The sequence below is a fragment of the Tachysurus fulvidraco genome, chromosome 5, assembly GCF_022655615.1.
Source record: "Tachysurus fulvidraco isolate hzauxx_2018 chromosome 5, HZAU_PFXX_2.0, whole genome shotgun sequence".
Taxonomy (NCBI): domain Eukaryota; kingdom Metazoa; phylum Chordata; class Actinopteri; order Siluriformes; family Bagridae; genus Tachysurus; species Tachysurus fulvidraco.
In genome coordinates, this window is record NC_062522.1 from 12,284,262 (window position 1) to 12,303,349 (window position 19,088).

The following is a 19,088-nucleotide window of genomic DNA, read 5'->3' on the forward strand; positions in this document are numbered from 1 at the left end:
TTTTCATCACAACATCCTGAAAACCAAGTCCTGAATAAATGACCTCTGCCATCGTTAACATCTGACTAAAGAGGTTTCTCTCAGTATTATATCTCGGATGGATTTTGCAGGTTTGGGGGATTCACACCTTTTTAAAAGAAGGTTTAGGATAAAGGTTTAGTTTCTTTTACAAAGTGATTCAAGCTCTTATTACAACACTGTCAGACTCTTGTAATAATCTCTATGCCGGCCTTCCTTAAACTACATTATCTCGCTTGCAGCTTGTGTAAAATACAGCAGCTAGATTTTTAACAGAGACCAAAAAAATTGGAATCATATTTCTCCTGTATTGGAATCTCTAACACTGGCTTCCTGTAAAGTTCAAAATTGATTTTTGTACTGGTCTTGTACTGGTTTTACTCCACAGTACATTATTGACCTTCTCCACTCTTACTCCAATACCAGAATGCTAAGATCTTCCCTGAAAAACACAGCCATTTAACCATTTTAACCTCTTGAATTCTTTGTATTATGATGTTATTTAATGTGATATTATATGTTATGTACTGTACAGCCTTCTGGATCAACCACTGCTGTATTTAAATTTGCTTTACAAACAAGTTAAAATAAAATAAAATAAATAAATATATAAATAATATTTTATAAATATAATAAATATATAACAATAAATAGAACTATTTTGAAAAGAAATAAAATAATTTCATTTTTATCATTTTAATTTTAATAATTTATTAAAATAAATCCGTAAAAACGACAAGGCTGTGTGTGATGCAGCGGATTGTGAAGTTACTCGATCCCCAAGTGCATTATTAAAGCACATCCGATTCTATAGATCACAGCAACATTCCAATACTATTATATTATTTCTTTAAGAATAGGAACTTATTATTTCTTATTTGTTTATAGTTATGTTTATCGTTGGGGAAAATCCATGAGAGGAGTAAGTTCCTGTTATACCCATATTATAGCAGCTATAAACAGATACTAACTTTTTTTTGGTTCCCTATACTGAGGTTAATAATATAGGGTCCTCTTTCACTTTCCCATAAAAACTTAAATAAACAGCTTTACCTTGACTATGTGCTAACACTGAAGTTTCCAAAATTACTAAATCCAAGTCTTTCTACAGAAGATATAAACTTTATTATATCAACAATTATGTTTAAAACCTGTTGTAAAACCCTTGCAGTTAAGATAAGATAAACGTTATTGATCACGTCACAGCAGCTCATAGACAGTTAAAGTGCAGGTATTAAAGATTTCTCTTAAAGAAGTACCTGTGTAAGTTACTAAAGAAACAACAATATATTAGACCATGTGATTTGCTTTAATAAAGCTCTTTATTAAGAACTATTTCAGAGCTGTTATTGAAAATAAATCAAGAGTAAATTAATCTTTTGAGTTTAACATGTGTGATAAAATGCTGTGGTATAAAATAAATGTGCTGTGAACCTGAACCCTGGCTCTATTCTAAGGACTGATTTCCCTGCACAGAGGGATGAAGGTTAATCATTTACTGAATTCTGCTCACAACTACAGCTTGCTTTTTAGTCCCTCCAGGATTTCCCTTTAGGGTTTGTGTGTGTGTGTGTGTGTGTGTGTGTGTGTGTGTGTGTGTGTGTGTGTGTGTGTGTGTGTGTGTGTGTGTGTGTGTGTGTGTGTGTGTGTGTGTGTGTGTGTGTGTGTTGCGGGCAAAAACGTTTGCTTGAAAATGTTGTGATGCAAGTTGCTTTTTTTCTGTGGAAACTTAATTGAAATGTTTGATGCATGTGAATGAAGAGGGCTTTGAATAGATGTGTGCTGTGATGATGGGACATCATGTGTTTCAGGCAAAATCTGCAAAGTCCACGGTTATTCTGAAAAATTATCATTTTTGCGTTCATTTCTGGGAACACCAAAATCCCTGAGGGACTGACATTTATGGAAGACACTCTCATCTCCTTGAACGGTAAGAGAAGGAAATCCACCTCTATAAGACTGGAGAAAGTGTGGACGCACGTCTCACAAAGTGACAATGCAATAAATGTAAATGCAGTGGAAAAAACAGAGGATGGAAAATTTAGTGTGGGTTAAAGGCTGAGGTCTATTGGGATCAAGTATGCTGTGACCTTCTCAAAGTCTCTCAAGCTTTTTTCCTATTTTCTTCCTCAGAGAGTTTTTTCTTACTTCTGCCGGTTCTGGCTTGTTCAGTTGAAATCTACATCCAGTTTTCTTTAAAGCTGCTTTGTGACGATTGTAAAAAGTGGCATACAATTAAACGTGAATTAAACTGAACCCTCAGAGAGGTTGGAAATGGTAAGCGGACGACAGGAGAATGCTTTCAGGACTGGAGAAAAAGAGAAAAGAGACCATGCTTTCACTCAGAGCTTGCCATGAATTAGCTGTAAGAGCTGCTTAGTTTAGCTCACTGTTCCCTGTAATGCAGAGAGATGAATGACTTGTAGGAACATTTCTTTTATTTCGTCTTAATGGTCTATCAAAAAGTCATGGCACCGTGACCCTAACATGCCAGAAATCCACATCTACTTGAGTGAATAGAGCTGAAATGGTGTTAGCGTCAGAGCTGTAAGATGCCAGTATAAAAGCAAGATATAGCAAGCTAGTTTTACTTTTAATATTATTAATATGTGAGCATTTAAGAACTCAAAACACTGGATTAACTGATTTGTAAAATAATAATTGAAAAAAATTATTAAAAAAAGAGGGATTCATAGACTGACACTTCAATGTCAAGCATCATAACATCCAATCAGCTCATTTTATCCCTCCATCTATCTGATCTGCCCTATCCAATTTCCACTCCTTGTTCCCTTTTCCTATTTATTCTCTGTTCCTTCCCTATCCTCTTCCCGTTTTCTATTTCCTTTCCTTGAAATCATCAGAGCAGCAAAACATGATTCCTCTGTGTGCATGTCCCTGCATCTTTCTCCTATTACAGAACCAAAGTGAGACGCACCCAGGCACAAGTGCTCTTCCTAACCCTGACCTGCGGTGATGCTGCAGGGTCGAACAAGGTTCATGCATTTTTCCCTGCTAAAGCAATAAGGAACGCAACAAAGAGAGAATAAGACAGAGACATATAGTCAGACAAAACAAAAGGCACAAATATCTCATATAGAATGAAATTATTGCAGTGACACCCAATACAACAATTCAAACTCTGCATGACAAACACGCACACACATACACACACACATACACACACACACATACACACACACGCACACGCACGCACGCACGCACGCACACACACACACACACACACACACACACACACACACACACACACACACACACACACACACACACACACACACACACACACACACTTCCTCCAGCTTGCTGATTGATTTTGGTTTTTTTTTAAGGTTTTTCAGCCCATTTCAATGCATGTGCTTCTTCTAATTGGGCCTTTCCTTTGAGTAATGCCAGTGAGTTAATCACGTCTGAATAAACAGAACTCAATTAGAAGCTATGCAAGGTAATGTAGACAGATATGAATATTTCATAACAGGAGAAAGTGGATAGCTTAGAACATAGGCATTGCCTGTGTGTGCCTGACACCGAGCAAAATGAAGAGGTTGGGCACAACTGCCTCTGTAGTGAGCTGTGTCAGAATAGAGGCTATACAGAGGCACAGTGCCAGAATCCAGTGTCACGGTGTTTGCTTGATGAATAACTGTATATCCGTTAGGCATTAATCAATCAGGATTAAGAAAAAAAAATTAAATAGTGTCAAATCAAATCAAGTCTCCCTAATTTCTAAATCTCCAATTTACCAGAATGAAAACTGAAACAATAATACTGAAAAAATTAGTTAGAGCACACAACTAATGGTCAGTAAGTAGTGATGCATGTGTTGTATAGTATAGTAGTGTTGAGAAGTGTTGAGTAGTGTTAAGTAGTTTAAAGTATTGTAGAGTAGTGTAGTGTTGAGTAGTGTAGTGTAGTGTTTAGTTGTTTAAAGTAGTGTTGAGTAGCATAGTGTTGAGTAGTTTAAAGTAGTGTTGAGTAGTGTAGCGTAGTGTAGAGTTGTTTAAAGTAGTGTTGAGTAGTGTAGTGTAGTGTTGAGTAGTGTAGTGTAGTGTTGAGTAGTGTAGCGTAGTGTAGAGTAGTGTAGTGTCGAGTTGTTTAAAGTAGTGTTGAGTAGTGTAGCGTAGTGTAGTGTTGAGTAGTGTAGTGTTGAGTTGTTTAAAGTAGTGTTGAGTAGTGTAGTGTTGAGTAGTGTAGTGTTGAGTTGTTTAAAGTAGTGTTGAGTAGTGTTGAGTAGTGTAGCGTAGTGTAGTGTTGAGTAGTGTAGTGTTGAGTTGTTTAAAGTAGTGTTGAGTAGTGTAGTGTCGAGTAGTGTAGTGTTGAGTTGAGTTGTTTAAAGTAGTGTTGAGTAGTGTAGCGTAGTGTTGAGTAGTGTAGTGTAGTGTTGAGTAGCATAGTGTTGAGTAGTGTAGCGTAGTGTAGTGTTGAGTAGTGTAGTGTTGAGTAGTTTAAAGTAGTGTAGTGTAGTGTTGAGTAGTGTAGCGTAGTGTAGAGTTGTTTAAAGTAGTGTTGAGTAGTGTAGTGTAGTGTTGAGTAGCATAGTGTTGAGTAGTGTAGTGTAGTGTTGAGTAGTGTTGAGTAGTGTAGTGTTGAGTAGTGTAGTGTTGAGTAGTTTAAAGTAGTGTTGAGTAGTGTAGTGTAGTGTTGAGTAGTGTAGTGTTGAGTAGTGTAGTGTTGAGTAGTTTAAAGTAGTGTTGAGTAGTGTTGAGTAGTGTAGTGTCCCTCCCTCACTGTTTAATTCCCTCTCTCCCTCTTTCTGCCCCTCACAGTTTCATTCCCTCCCCGTTTCCCATCTTCCCTCCCTCCAACAATCCCTCACTGCCTTTCTCTTTTCCTCCCTCCACAGGACTGAATTTTGGAAATGTGTGCCAACAAGTTTCAGAAAGCAAAACAACACTATTTTTCTCCACAATATCCATGCCTCTGTGACTAATCACCTACTGGTCATCAAGAAAATGTCTTGTATTTTTGAAAGGGAGCTGACATAAAGAACGACCATTCATTAAAATATTTTTATTTATAAACCTGTCATTTAAAGTTCCAGAAGCTCAGACCTGTCAAATCTCGGGGGGTTGCTTCCTGTTACGGTGTGAACAAACACAACGTATCGACCATGCGCTCTTCTCTAAAGTGGAGCAATTGTGATTCCCATGTGTTCCCATCAGCTTTCTCCACAACAATGACAACAGATGATTCATTCTAAAAAGCTGCTTTACATTTTGCCTGCCAGGCAGACAGCAGCATGCTGTCGAAGACATCCACCAGCACTCTGTATGAATGTACATGGCATTGTGCCCGCTGCTTAGAGCATCACTGCAATCCAACCCTGGGAAACGTTTGCACACAGGTTGGCACCAAGCCAACATGTTTTCATGAGATGTACAGGGATTTCCCCAGACACACAGCCACCAAATCTCGATGCTCTATCGATAATCTTGCTCTTGTGCCCTTCGGCCAAAACCAGAAATCTCTTCCTGGCTTTCTTCATGACGTCTTAGTAAACAGGAGACAAAAATATTGTGCTTTCACCAGAGCTTATATTAAGCAGATCTCTCAGAACAGTCTCCGATTGCTTTCTTTGGAAAATGAAGGGCATGACAAACAGTGTAGCATCAAGTCACTGTCAAACAGAGCGTGCAGTTGCAAAAAGCTATGTTAGCTATGTTAGCGAGATCTCGCATCAACACTAATAAGTACTCATTCTGCAGTGCTGCTTTTTATAATTTCTAAGTTTCCTTCTAACAGGCAAGTGTAAAAAAGCACAGAACTACTGCACAATAAGAAATAATTGCAATATATTTTTTTTTTCCCAGAAAGATTGATGGGTCATAAATCACAGCACACCTTGCTCTGGTAAATTACTAGATGAAATTGTTGATGGATGGAATTTAAACATCCCAAAAATTCTCAATTGTACAAAAACGAGATAAAACACACAATTATGTCTGCATGCTAGCGTATTAGCGTACGTAATCTGTTTAACCGGAGTGACCTGCTATTCCGTGCGCAAAAGGAGATACTGAAATTACAAGTCGTGAAAGTGAATCGGCCATATCTTTGTAAAGCGACACAAAAGCTTTAAGTCAAATGATTCCTCATAGTAGCGTACAAATTCACAGCAGAGAACACATCTCTCTACGTATTATCCATCGCAGCAAATTAAATGGAGGGACCTGAATGCTTATCATACTGTAGCTGGTCTCCATCCAGCAAGTTGTCTGGTTCACACTGTTTAAAAAAGTGCAAGGCCAGCACTAACATGCCCAATAACCAGAAATTATGATGTCCAATTAATCCAGTCCACAAGACACTAAAGTGCTCTGATGGACGTAACATGACGCGGTGCTAACATAATTAACCTCAATGCTAAGAAACCTCCAAAGTCGAGCAGCATTGAAAGCTCAGGGTTACAGTATCTCGTACAGAGAAGGTGCTGAGAGAACGCATGCAGAGAAACTGATCATTAATAAGGAAAGAACAGGGAAAAGAACAGCTGGTACTTCACAGCCAACAGCATGAACATTTAAGGCTCATGTGCTGGGTTACAATCTGATTGTTTTAACGAAAACGCTTCAATCGAGTAGTCGTAACAAGGTCAAGTGGAAGCTCTTGGAACATCATCTCCTTCAAAGTGGCAATTCAGAAACTCTCGGTTTCATTGCAGGCACATCCCGCCGTACTTTCTCAGAGCTTCGGGCTACTCTGCTGCGTGCACCTTGCAGCTTAGTAGCCGAATGACTCATGTCTCAGCAACCCACGGCTTTGTACCAATTATTTTTTTACAAGGAAATCAGATCCTTCTGCCATGTGCCGACATCTTGGCCTCTTGTTAGCGTCTTCTGAAAACTGCACTCCATTGTCTGGATTCTGTGCTCTTGTAGGAGGAACAGCACAGGGAGGACAGAGAGATGATAAACAGATAACAGTTTGTGACCGAGTTCTGACCTGTGGAGGAGTTGTCTATTCCAAGCGAAGGGGAATCACTGTGTTCCTAAATATTTATGGAGACGGGTAAACATGTGTCAAAGATAATCTTTTGCTGGTAAATTGGCTAGTAGCAAAGCAGCAGACTCTGACACACTTTTTCCACTAGTTCTTCCCTCCCCGGAGTTCTGATATATTCTAATGTGTGCCAACCAACTCTGCGGGACACACAAACTCATCCTCAGTCCATGGAACAAAAATATTGCATTACCTACATCCATTTAACAAATCAGTACTGCTATGATTGACAGGCAAGTAAGTTAAACACATTTTCTTTTTAAACAACTTGATTTTACATGTTGACTAGAATGGATTGATGACCAATCCATAAAAACAGTCTTAAAAATCAAAAGTCTGAAAGATTTAACAGCTCTATTTTACATTCGTCTCTTTCCTGCTGTCATTTGGAGCCTGAACTTTATAGAGTCAAACCTCCAGGTTTATTCTTCTGTTTCATTTTGCACTCGTGTTTCAGACTTGTTCCCACTTTATTATGCTGTGTTGTTGGATAAAAACATTTATGTACAGTAATAAAGCAAGATCAATCACACCCTTGATAAGATAACACCCTTGCTGAGTGCATGAGGCTCGGAGACAAGTGTATGCACAACAGTGACCAAACTTGGATGCAGAAGGATTTACAGTGAAGATTTTCCACATCAGGGGAGAATTTTCAAATTAAAACAAGTCTGCATTAAACACAAGCATGGTTAATGTGTATTAAGCAGGAAGCTCTCTGTCTCATGAGCCATTAAAATATGGAATGGACCGAGAACTTAGCTCTGGAACTCTGAGTAAAGTATAAAATCTGTTCCAACACAAATGTAACATTCACCAGATCAGATATCAGTTCATGCAAAAAGGGAAATCAGTTGAATAGCAGAGACTTTTATCTCTAGTACACCGCATTCAAACAAGCAGGGATGAGTCCTTTGTAGAGAGGAGCGAGGAACCGCCAGGACACAATGGCTGATTATGGGCCCTGCGCTTTGTGGATCAGCAGCGAGGGTGAGTTTGATAAGAAGCAACGATACTAGGAAGCAGATCAACAAGAGGTTACAACTTTCCTGTTCGTTATTGAAAGGAATGAATGATATCTTGAAGCAGTATTGAAAGCACTCGGCAAGCGGAAGCAGGTTAATAAAATGAGAAGTGTTCTATAAAATATGCAAAATGTCTTGTTTGAATAGACTATAGCGCATTTTCCTTTTTGGATGACGGAGAGAACTATTACTGGATTGCAAAACCTGATTGATTTGTTTAACCAAAGTCAGACAAGATATGACAATCTGTTCATCTGGATTCCAAACCTGTGTCAACAGGATACATTAATCACTTTACTGGAAATATTATAGACTTTATAAATGGAGAAGCCACACTCTACCATTTTGACAATTAGCTGAAAAAATACACCGGGACAATGTGTGTACAAGGTCCGACACCCTTTCTCTCTCTCTCTCCAACTCTGACTAAGGAATTGAAGTAATGCTTCATGGATTCACAGCAGATTTGTTGTTATTGGCATTATTCCTTTTCCAGGATTCAGAAGATATGGCTCACTTTTGATTTATATCACACATTCAGACATTAAGACACAGTCAAATTGATCACAGGATCTGAAAACTCTCAGTCATTTAGAGCAAGTTTCTAAAGTTCATAGATGAATGTCTGGATGCACAGAGGTTTGACCTTTGGCTCCTTCTGTATCCCTAGGATTATACAAAGTGAAGTTTTCTATTAATCTCTGAAACCTGAGAGAACACCAAGAAACACGATGCATACAGACACCCATGCAGCAGTCCTGCAGATCTGAGAAAAACAGATACATCAAATTAAACCCATCAATAAATATTATGCCTCTTATTCTCTCATCTTAGATTCCTAGACCAACATCCCAGCCTCGTTTCAGCTTTTCCCCCCAGCTCAACATGGCCTGGCGCTACTCTTCAGAGACACGAGTCTCATGTTGCTTCTCTAATCGTACAGAGGCGTATGACCCTGAGGATGGGAGGAAGAGAAGAAGAAATTACTTTCATTAAGAAATTCAGATTTCCCCCCATCCTTTTGATCTTACGCCAGAAGAACATTTATGCTGATGAAATGCATAAGTAAAGTTCTTAAATTATCCCAGCCCTCTTTAATGCATGGGTTTGAGTTGGAAAACTTCCACAGAAGACAGCTACAATCAGTCTGAGTGCTGCAGGATGGGGCTGATTTAAAAGGCAACTGATGCAGTATTGTACAAAAGGTATTGGAAGCATGTTGATCGTCATGCTAATGATGATGAAATGGAATATTTTACAGCCTGAAAATGAGGATAACGAGGGAATATGACCTCATACGCTATCTCTAAAAAAATTTTTTTTTTAAAAATTCAGTGTTTGTTGGGCATTGCAATTTCAATTACTGCAATTATACTGATTGAAGTTCATAGTTGGCAAGGTTATAATCTTACAGCCCTTGCGCACAGGTGATTGGTAACATTGGTAAGCACTTGAGATTTCATTTGATTAATTTCTACCGTTTCTGCTTTATAATAGATTATAAAAAAAAATCCTGCATCAGGAATGACTACAAAATAAATAAAGGAGAATTGGCATGTAGTAAATGAGCCAAAGTCTTTTTTTTTATTGAATAAGAGAAAGCTTGTGATGTATCAGCCACCTCCTCATTGTTCAAACTGGATTTTTTTTAAACACAGATTGTTTCTTTGAGAGTCAGCCCTCGTGATTTCTCCCAGTATCTGTCCTCATTTACTGCCCCTGATACTGAACTGATATTGACCCCACAGACACTGTAAGGAGGTATATATTGTCACCTGCATGAAACCCCCCCAAAACAACAGCAACGGGCAGATGGTCTGTGCTTGTCCTGGACATGGTAGGTTTTCTTAGTGAGCAGTAGAACATAATAATGACAGCTCGGTGTTCAGACATACATGTTGTTCTTGAAGGACTATAATTGGGCAGAGCAGTAAGAACGGCACATCTCACGCTTTCTGCTTATGTAAAATGTCTTTATGGCAAATATGTGCTGTCCATTTGAGGGTGATGTCATTAATTGTGGATTGCTGCCTCACGGCGTTGATAACTTTAACAAAATTTTCAAAATTTATTATTAGGGGGCCTCACACCTCCAGGGTCGGGGTTCGATTCCCGCCTCCGCCTTGTGTGTGTGTAATTTGCATGCTCTCCCTGTGCCTCAGGGGTTTCCTCTGGGTACTCCGGTTTTCTCCGACATGCATGGTAGGCTGATTGGCATCTCTGGAAAATTGTCCGTAGTGTGTGATTGCGTGAGTGAATGAGAGCGTGTGTGCCCTGCAATGGGTTGGCACTCCATTCAGGGTGTATCCTGCCTTGATGCCCAATGACGCCTGAGATAGGCACAGGCTCCCCGTGACCCGAGAAGTTCGGATAAGCGGTAGAAAATGAATGAATGAATGTTTATTATTATTGCATTTTTTGACACAGTTATAGTAAGAAATTATTTATAAGATAAGTCTGGTTCCTCTCATGGTTTCTTTCTAATATCGTTACTAATAACACCTTTGGCAAATAAAAATCAATATCTGAATTTATATGTCTCTTTAAAGCTGCTTTATGATAATGTCCATTGTTAAAGTGCTACACAAAAAAAAAAACCATTTACTGTACTTGTCAGACCCTCTATCCAGAGTGACTTACCGTACATACATTTTAATTTATTCAACTAAGAAGTTAAAGTTTATGGATCTCAAGGGTTGCATTTTTTAAATTTATTTATTTATTTATTTATATTTATTTTTTTGGGGTGATGATGAGATTTGAACACATGACATTCTGATCTGCAGTCCAAATAAAGAACTAAAATTGAATTGTTTTATAATGAATAAAAATGTATAATTATTATGCAAAATAATTAATAGTTATTTAGCAACAGAAACAGCAACAAATATTTGAAACAATCCTAATCATCGTTGTAATCATCACTCATACAAATAAATAATAATTCTATAAATCACAATCAAATTGAAGTGTCAGCTGTTTGTTTTTAGTAACTGCCCTATTACCTGAAGTGGAGGAAAAAAAGCTGTAAATTCAACCCAGAAACCACAATGTAGCATTGCAGCATGTAGAAAATCTAAAATTAAGTGACCAAAATTTGAATATTAATAAAAGTACAGCAATTTCAGTAATATTTCTGATTTGTTAAGGAGAAGTGGTGGAGTAAAAGAGGAAGCCAGGGCAGACAGCAATGCCTCAGTAATCTCCATAGCATCTTCCTTAAGAGGAAATAGGGCAACCCACAGACCATACTCATGTTCAATTCAGCAGCACAAATACTCACTAATGAAATTAGGAAATTCCCAGCAGCTTTAGGGACAGGCCTTGGTGGTTTCAACATGAAATGTAAATGCTTTTCTGATTGATTTCCTTGCTGAGCAATTAGACTATAGAAATGCACTGAGAAGGACAGAGCATAACGATAAAGGTGCTGTACAGAACATGACAGCCTTCGGTTCTCCCACAATATGTTGAGCTGTACAAAAGGTGAGCTGAGGTCAAGCCTGGTATTTACCAACCCTTTGCTTTTTAACTGAAATGAGTGACAGAATCGCTAAACATGCGGTTTTTAGGGTTGGTGCGAAGGAGGTTTTGACGCCATATGCATGATGTCACAGTATTTTACGTCTCACTGTTGGTATGCAGTGCAATTCTTGGCTCACTGACAGGTTTAAAACATGAATAAGGATTTTAATGCAAGGTTTCTCACAATGTGTCACACTCTTCAGCATTGTAGTAACAAAATGAAAGAAAATTAAAAAAAAAAGTAGATTGTTGGCTTTGTGTAAAATATATAGATATTTTTAAAAAATGGACACAGAATATAGCTTGTAGTATCACTGAGAAGCTGCTGACCACAGAATCGCTGTTTATTCTATTTACATGCTAATTAAAGTCACTGGGAGAAGTAAAGCCATGCGTAAGAGTGCATTACTGTAAACACTGTGGTTTTTACAGTAACAAATGTGAATGGTGGTTTGGAAAAAAAACTGGAATGAATCATTTTTATGTCTCATTGCTGCTAACTGTTGTGTGAGTTATGTGCTTGTTGCACAACCCTGAGCTCTGGGAAAGCCAGAAAGTTTCATAAGACTTTCATAAAACGTTTCTAAGTTCTACTGGGGACCGAAATGAAAGTGTTTGTAATTACTGGAACCTGGACTTTAAATTACATCAGATATTTTCAGCAACCGAAAAGGAAGCAGGAAAGCGGACAGAAAAGACCGAAGAGCATTATTTGGTTTCCAATCTACAAAGGCAGATAATCCTATCTGGCATTCTAATGTGATTTTACTACCTGCTCCACAATTGAGGTGTGATTCACCAGTGTGAGAGCTTATCAGATGAACCTCCAAACAAAGTGAAGCACATGACGCGGGCCTTTGCATGCGAGTGATCGGTTTGTCTAATCTGATCTAGTGGAGTTTAATGTGGATTTGACTACGGGCTAACTGAGGGATCGTGTAGGCGATACTGTAGCAGAGGTGAAATATTATGCGTGTTTCTCGCCTGTTTATTCGGAAAGAATTTGTTTGCACAAAGACAAAATTTTTAAGGGCTTTCGTGAACAGGTGATAGATTAAGAGGCCTGGACATACTGAAAATAGAGGAAACCAGAGTTTCCAAGAATATGAAAACTATCAAAGAACATATATATAGTATATATTTTTGTATGAGGTCTATGATACAATATTAAAGGGAACGAATATAAACAAATATTAAATAACAAATTCAACATAACTGTGTACTTCACATACAGTATTTGTAGGATTTTTTTAAAGTATGTGATACTCAGAGATAGTGACAAGTCATTGGTGAAGTTTAAAAATGATGTCAATATTTATGGTATGAGAATAAGGTGTATTCACCTGTAGTAGATCTACACAGCTGATTATTCAGATTTTCTGGGCTCCCCATTCAACAACTTACCTCCTTGTAGTAGCTCACATGATTTTTTTTTCCAACCTTGTGTCAAATATTTCTTTTTGTTTTCAAAAATGTACACTATTTAATAATAATAATTCTATTTTTTAGTTTTTGGGTGTGCAGCATGACATACACTACAGTAAATGGTCAAAAGCTTATGGACACCTGACCATAACACCCATATGTGCTTTTCAAACATCCCATTTCAGATTTTGTTCCCCTTCACTGTTATTACAAGCTCCACTCACTGGGAAAGCTTTGCACTAGATGTTGGAGTGTGGTTTTGTATTCATTCATGTGGGGATCTGTGCAGGACACTCTTCTTTCACTTCAACTTTAAACTTGGCAAACCATGTCTTCATGGAGTCCGCTTTGTGCATAGGATCATTGTCATGCATGAACATGTGAAGGAAAACGGTAAACGCTACAGCAACACAAAGGGATTCTACAGTATACAACTGTGCGCTTCCACTGTTGTAGATGAAGTGCGGTTAAAGTCCATATATGGGTGTGATGGTCATGTGTCTGTATACTTTTGGCCATATATGGCCAGGTGCTGTGGTTCTATTAAACTGTCAGATACTGAATTGCATGTAACTGAGACATGACTCTGTGTTAAGCAAACTCTAAACTATGTCTAGAACTCTCACACAGTTTCTAAATAACACTCCAGAAGTCCAGAATGAGGTCTGAGGTCTTTACTGTATTCAATTTTTACTGTAGATGTGGAATGACCTCTGAAAGTTTGAGAATATCTCTATATTACAACATAAGTCAGCACTATGTTTTATTATTTAGATATTTGTTCTCTCAAAAGGACTGTACAGAATATGTGTGTGTGTGTGTGTGTGTGTGTGTGTGTGTGTGTGTGTGTGTGTGTGTGTGTGTGTGTGTGTGTAAGGGGTGAAGGATCAGACTTACAATGTAGCACGGCTCACAGTAAGCCTTCTTGTCCACAGCGTAGAAGGGTTTGCCTCTCAGCTTGCAGTTGCAGGTCATGCACACGAAACAGTCCACATGGAAGACCTGATCCATGGCAGTGCAACCAGTGCCTTCACCAACAACGTTCTCCCCACAGCTTGCACAGCGGCCTGCAACAGACACACACACGCGTCACACTCTCTCAAACAGGTATTCAAAACTGGTGCTGAATTACAGAAACACACACAAGTTCATGAACATAGACATGCCTCGAAACATTCACCAGCTGCACAGTTCTACTTCCTGCTTCTGATTAACAGATGCTTTGGCAGATGCTACTTAGTATTTAGTAAAGAACATCATTCAGAAGCACTCAGGGAGAAAATTCACATTATTGCACATTCCCTCCACACATCATCCCTCAAGATAGCAGGAAGACAAGCATCAAAACTGTTCTCTGTACTGACACCCAGGTGGTGGAATGAACTTTCCCTGACTGTCAGAATGGCTGAGCCGTGATCAACAGCTCAATAATAAGACTGAAAATCCAGATTTCCACCCAGCACTTAAATGAGCACTCATTTAAAACAACGACAACGACAAAAAAAAGCCTCATACATTTTCTTTTTTAGTAACTAACTATATTAATGAGTGGTGAAGCAGGATTTTCTTTTTAGCATTAAATATTCATCAGGCTCCATATATTCATTCATTCATTTTCTATAGTACCACTTATCCGAACTTCTCGGGTCACGGAGAGCCTGTGTCTATCAGGTTCCATATATCAGTGATAAAAATAAATAAATAAATAAATAAATAAATAAATAAATAAATAAATAAATAAAAGCAAAAACATTTCACATATTCTTAGCTTTTAATATTTTGTCTTACATTTACAGGGAAAACAAAAAAAAACAACAACAAATAAATAATATAAAGTCAAATGGATGTATTTTCTATTATAAGATTACAATAAACCAAATATTCAAAATTTCAACCACTTTCTAGCTTTTATTATCTGTGCATGGAATAAGAAAGTTACTTGAAATGAGTAAAAATATATTTTAAAAATTGTTTATTTTAGTGGTATAATAATTTTAGATAAATTATTATACCACTATATTCAAGATTTTCTCACTTCCTAAAACAGCATTTTTTACTGTAACGTTTCTTTGTCATTTCTATTATTCACATTAATATACTGTTTTAAATACTCACTATTAACTACTCTATTTTTTCTCACACACTTAATTGCATTATTTTAGCTGCATTTTTACTCTTTTTAACTTTTTATTATTATCATTATTATTTTACTTATACATCATTATATCTTTGACTTGATCTTTTACAACATGCTTTATATACTGTATAATATATACATATATATATATGAGTAGTTGAAAGCTGTATAAAAAGAAGTACTTTTCTTATCATCAGCTTTTGAATGTGTTGTACTGCTGTTGTAGCTCATCAGCCTCATGACTTGACGTGTTGTGCATTTTGAACTGCATTTCTGCTTAACATGGTTGTAAAGAGTGTTTATTTGAATTAGATAGCCTTCCCGTCAGCTCAGACCAGCTCGGCCAGTCTCTTCTGGCATCCTAGTGATGCCCTCCAGTGTTTTTTATTCCATTCTGTGTAACTTCTAGAAACTGGGATGAGGAAAACTGGAGGAAATCAACAGATTCAGAAATATACCAGCACATCTGGCACTAGCACGGATGACACAAAAATCAACAAGATCAAATTTTCGTTCATTCTGATGTTGGATGTGAAAACTACCTGAAGCTCTTGACTTGACCCTGCATGATTTTCTGAATGATGCTGCTACCATGTGACAGTCTGATTAGAGAACTACATGAATGAGCAGGATACCGGTGTTCCTATAAAAGTGGCCAGCAATTCTAAATGTGATCGTACTGCACAGCCAAACCATATGAAGGTGGTGAATGTCTTAACTTCAGAAACACAAATCCTCTCTCAGAGTCATATACGAAAGCTCTGAAGCAGTATTAAAACCAATTCTTCTGCAATGATTAATTGATTTTTCAAAACCTGAACATTCCCCCGTTCCCCTTCCTTCCTTCTTTTCTTTTCTTTTTTTTTTTTAAGATGAATCGGGTGCTGATTATTCTCCACAGAGATCTGATCTAGAATGGTGTCTGATGGATGAAAGAGTTTATAATCAATGTCAAATGAAAAGCCAATATGAGGAACACTTCTAAAGTTAGCCTGATAGAAGTCTCAAGGGAATTTAGTCCTTTATAGTGTTGTGATTTTTATCCTATTTAAAACGGGTAAAGTGATCAGTTGCCCTACAACCGAAGGAAATCTAAGGCGTTTATTAAGGTCAGTCCTTTAATATAGTGCAGAGTGAGCTGAAATTGCGTTCTGGAGGAAAAAGAATAGATCGATATAGCATTACTGACATAACTAGATACTACTTTCACTTCACGCATACATACAATCTAAAAATTTGATTTATTGTCATATCGCCTACAATATATAACATCCGCAGTGTGACATTTTAAAAGTGCACGGTTTCAAAGAACAGAGCACAGAAATACTTATCATGTCTTTGTTGTAATCAACACTGCTTCAGTTTCCTTGATGATGTATTTAATGAGATCTGAGTGTCACTTACGTCCCATCAGGAATTGGCTCTTTTTATGATAAAGGAAACTGCGAAGTTTGGTTTCAACAGATCCTATTGCGTTAAAAATTCCGATTGAGTGTTGTACAACAAGGCAGTCGGATAGCTTCAACTGAGCTGCAGATATCTTTAACCGAGTTTAACATGTCTCCGAATCAATGCAACGATATCTTTAAACCAATTAAAGATGCCGGCAATTTAATTAACAGTATCAGTTAATAATGGGCTTTAGATAACCGTATCTTGTGGTGTTTTCCTTTTGACACATCTGAGGACAGATAGAATCTTACAGAAAAAGAATATGTGAGATATTGTGAATTAATTTGAAACTTTATTCCACAGTTTTTGAGCTATTTTTCTTTTTTGGTCTTTTTGCATCATTTAAAGCTGCTGTTTGAGGCAACACTGAAGTTTAAGCAGACCAAAGTTTAAGAGACATGAACGGGAACTGGAGCAGAACCAGACACTCTCGTTTCCTCCGTTCAGCGCTTGAGAAGGAGGAGAAGAAGAAGAAGAAGAAAAGTAGATGGAGATAGAGAAAAAGAGAAAAGAACTTAATTCTATCTTTTGGATTAGGAATCAAAGTCTCTGTGAAGCAGAGCCTTGGTCTTCAACATAATTGAGCGGTCTCACGAACGAATTGAATTAAGAGGTAAAAAAAAAAAAACACATTGTGGGATCTCAGAAAAAACATCAGAACATAAACAAATGAAAGAAAGTTTTCTCTCTGTATCTTTCTTCTAATCAGGTCTTTAGACTGAGAGGGTCGAAAGCTCTTTTCACGCTCTTTTTCTGTTTATATTCATTTCTAAATTATTTCATTTTGTAGGATTTTTTTTACAGTTACTTTTGCTATTATCAAGCAGTATTAGCAAGCAGTCACATACAGTACACTACTATAAAAAGCAAATACACCATTTAAAACAAAATTTTGGGGCCTTGATTTGTGTACAGTGTCTTTGTCAGGCTGTCACATTACGATTTCCTTAGGCAAGTTAGCTCAGCTGGTTAGAGCATGGCATTAATAAAGCCAAGCTTACGGGTTTAATCTTCAAATGGACCAGCTAGGATTTTCTATACAACAAGTGGTTAAGGCTCTTGGTTGCTGAATGAAAAGTTGGGAATCAGTCAAGCTGCCTCTGATGGGCTCTTAACGCTACCTGCTCCAGGGGCAATGTGTCATGGCTGACCCTCTGCTCTGACCCCAAACTTCCTCAACTGGTACATGTGTCTCCGTTCTGTTATGTATCCCAAACCAAAATAAATGTTTTAGCATGACAAAGCCCCTGTGCAAAAAGACATGGTGTGGGAGAACCTGGCCTGCAGAGATCCCTGACCTGATCTGAGGAAACATTTCTAAGCATCAAATACACCATTATAAACACCAATAACCATGCAAAACTACATCAAACTGTTTATAACTAAATAATTTTTCTTTTGTTCCTTTATGACGAAACTAACTGGTTACTGGAACTGGCACTATTTGATGCATCTTGGAGAACTTTAGATTTTGACGCTATTGTTTACTTGCTACTTGTTTAATAGACAAAGCCAGTCAGCCTCAATCAGGGATATCTCTGGAAAGTGATCTATGACATCAGCAATTATTTAACAGCATGTCCATTTCATGGAAATCCTTTTTTCTCTCTGAGAACACAGACTTGTTTGAGTGTGGATGGATTTCATTATGTATTGTAATGTAATATTATGATGTGAAAACATGGACACAATTATCAATACACATGCAAAAGTATTAAAAAAAAACCCTCCTGAGTGGTCTTAAGGTGAGCTGTGAGATATTGCGGCAAAATGTTTGACTTAAATTGAGGGAAACTGCAGGCAAACATCTGCTAGGGAAATTTACTAGTCATAGGTGTGTGTGTGTGTGTGTGTGTGTGTGTGTGTGTGTGTGTGTGTGTGTGTGTGTGTGTGTGTGTGTGTGTGTGTGTCATTTAACAAGGTCCGTGCCCCACAGCTGTAAATGGCATTTCTCTGTTACTCAGTCTCAGTGGAGGAATAAGAGTGCACGTCTCCAGCTGTCCCCAAAAAAGGCCATGATTCCAAGTCTGGAACATTTGACTCTACTTGTGTGGCTAATTATGTACAAAGATTCACTGTGTGTCAAATGTTCTGAACAACAGGTCTGTGTGATTACTATGCTCGACATTTTTTTTTTTTTTTAGTGATTTAGTATCACAGAGATTTAATACAAAACAGTACCAGTTGTTACAACACTGTGTAGTAACTGTTACAACACAAGTTACTGCACTGGCACCTGACTTCTTGGAGTGGAAAAGAGATTCACTTCACATTAATACACAATAAACCTCCAGACTGCTTTAACCCCGACCCCCACTCGCTGCTCAAGAAACGCAGGGCAATTCTTCATATTAAATCTTCAAACAGCTCCTTTATAAAAAAGAACGAGTGGGGGAAGAGAAGTTCATTTACACTTTACACACACTTTTTTTTTGTGCTCGCAGTCCCTCAGAAGCCTCTACTGACTCTGACTCTCTCTCTCTCTCTCG

The 19,088-nt window shown here is 37.8% G+C and overlaps 1 protein-coding gene across 9 annotated transcripts in view; it reads right to left on the reverse strand.

Annotated features, from left to right (window-relative positions):
• LOC113642945 (LIM domain containing preferred translocation partner in lipoma) overlaps nt 1–19,088 on the reverse strand; it is a 194,911-nt gene that overhangs the window by 9,172 nt on the left and 166,651 nt on the right. For all 9 annotated transcript variants that reach the window (XM_027146784.2, XM_047813124.1, XM_027146778.2 and 6 more), the window contains one exon: nt 13,908–14,077. In XM_027146784.2, coding sequence (XP_027002585.1) covers nt 13,908–14,077 — 170 coding nt within the window. The remainder of the gene's footprint in view (nt 1–13,907; nt 14,078–19,088) is intronic.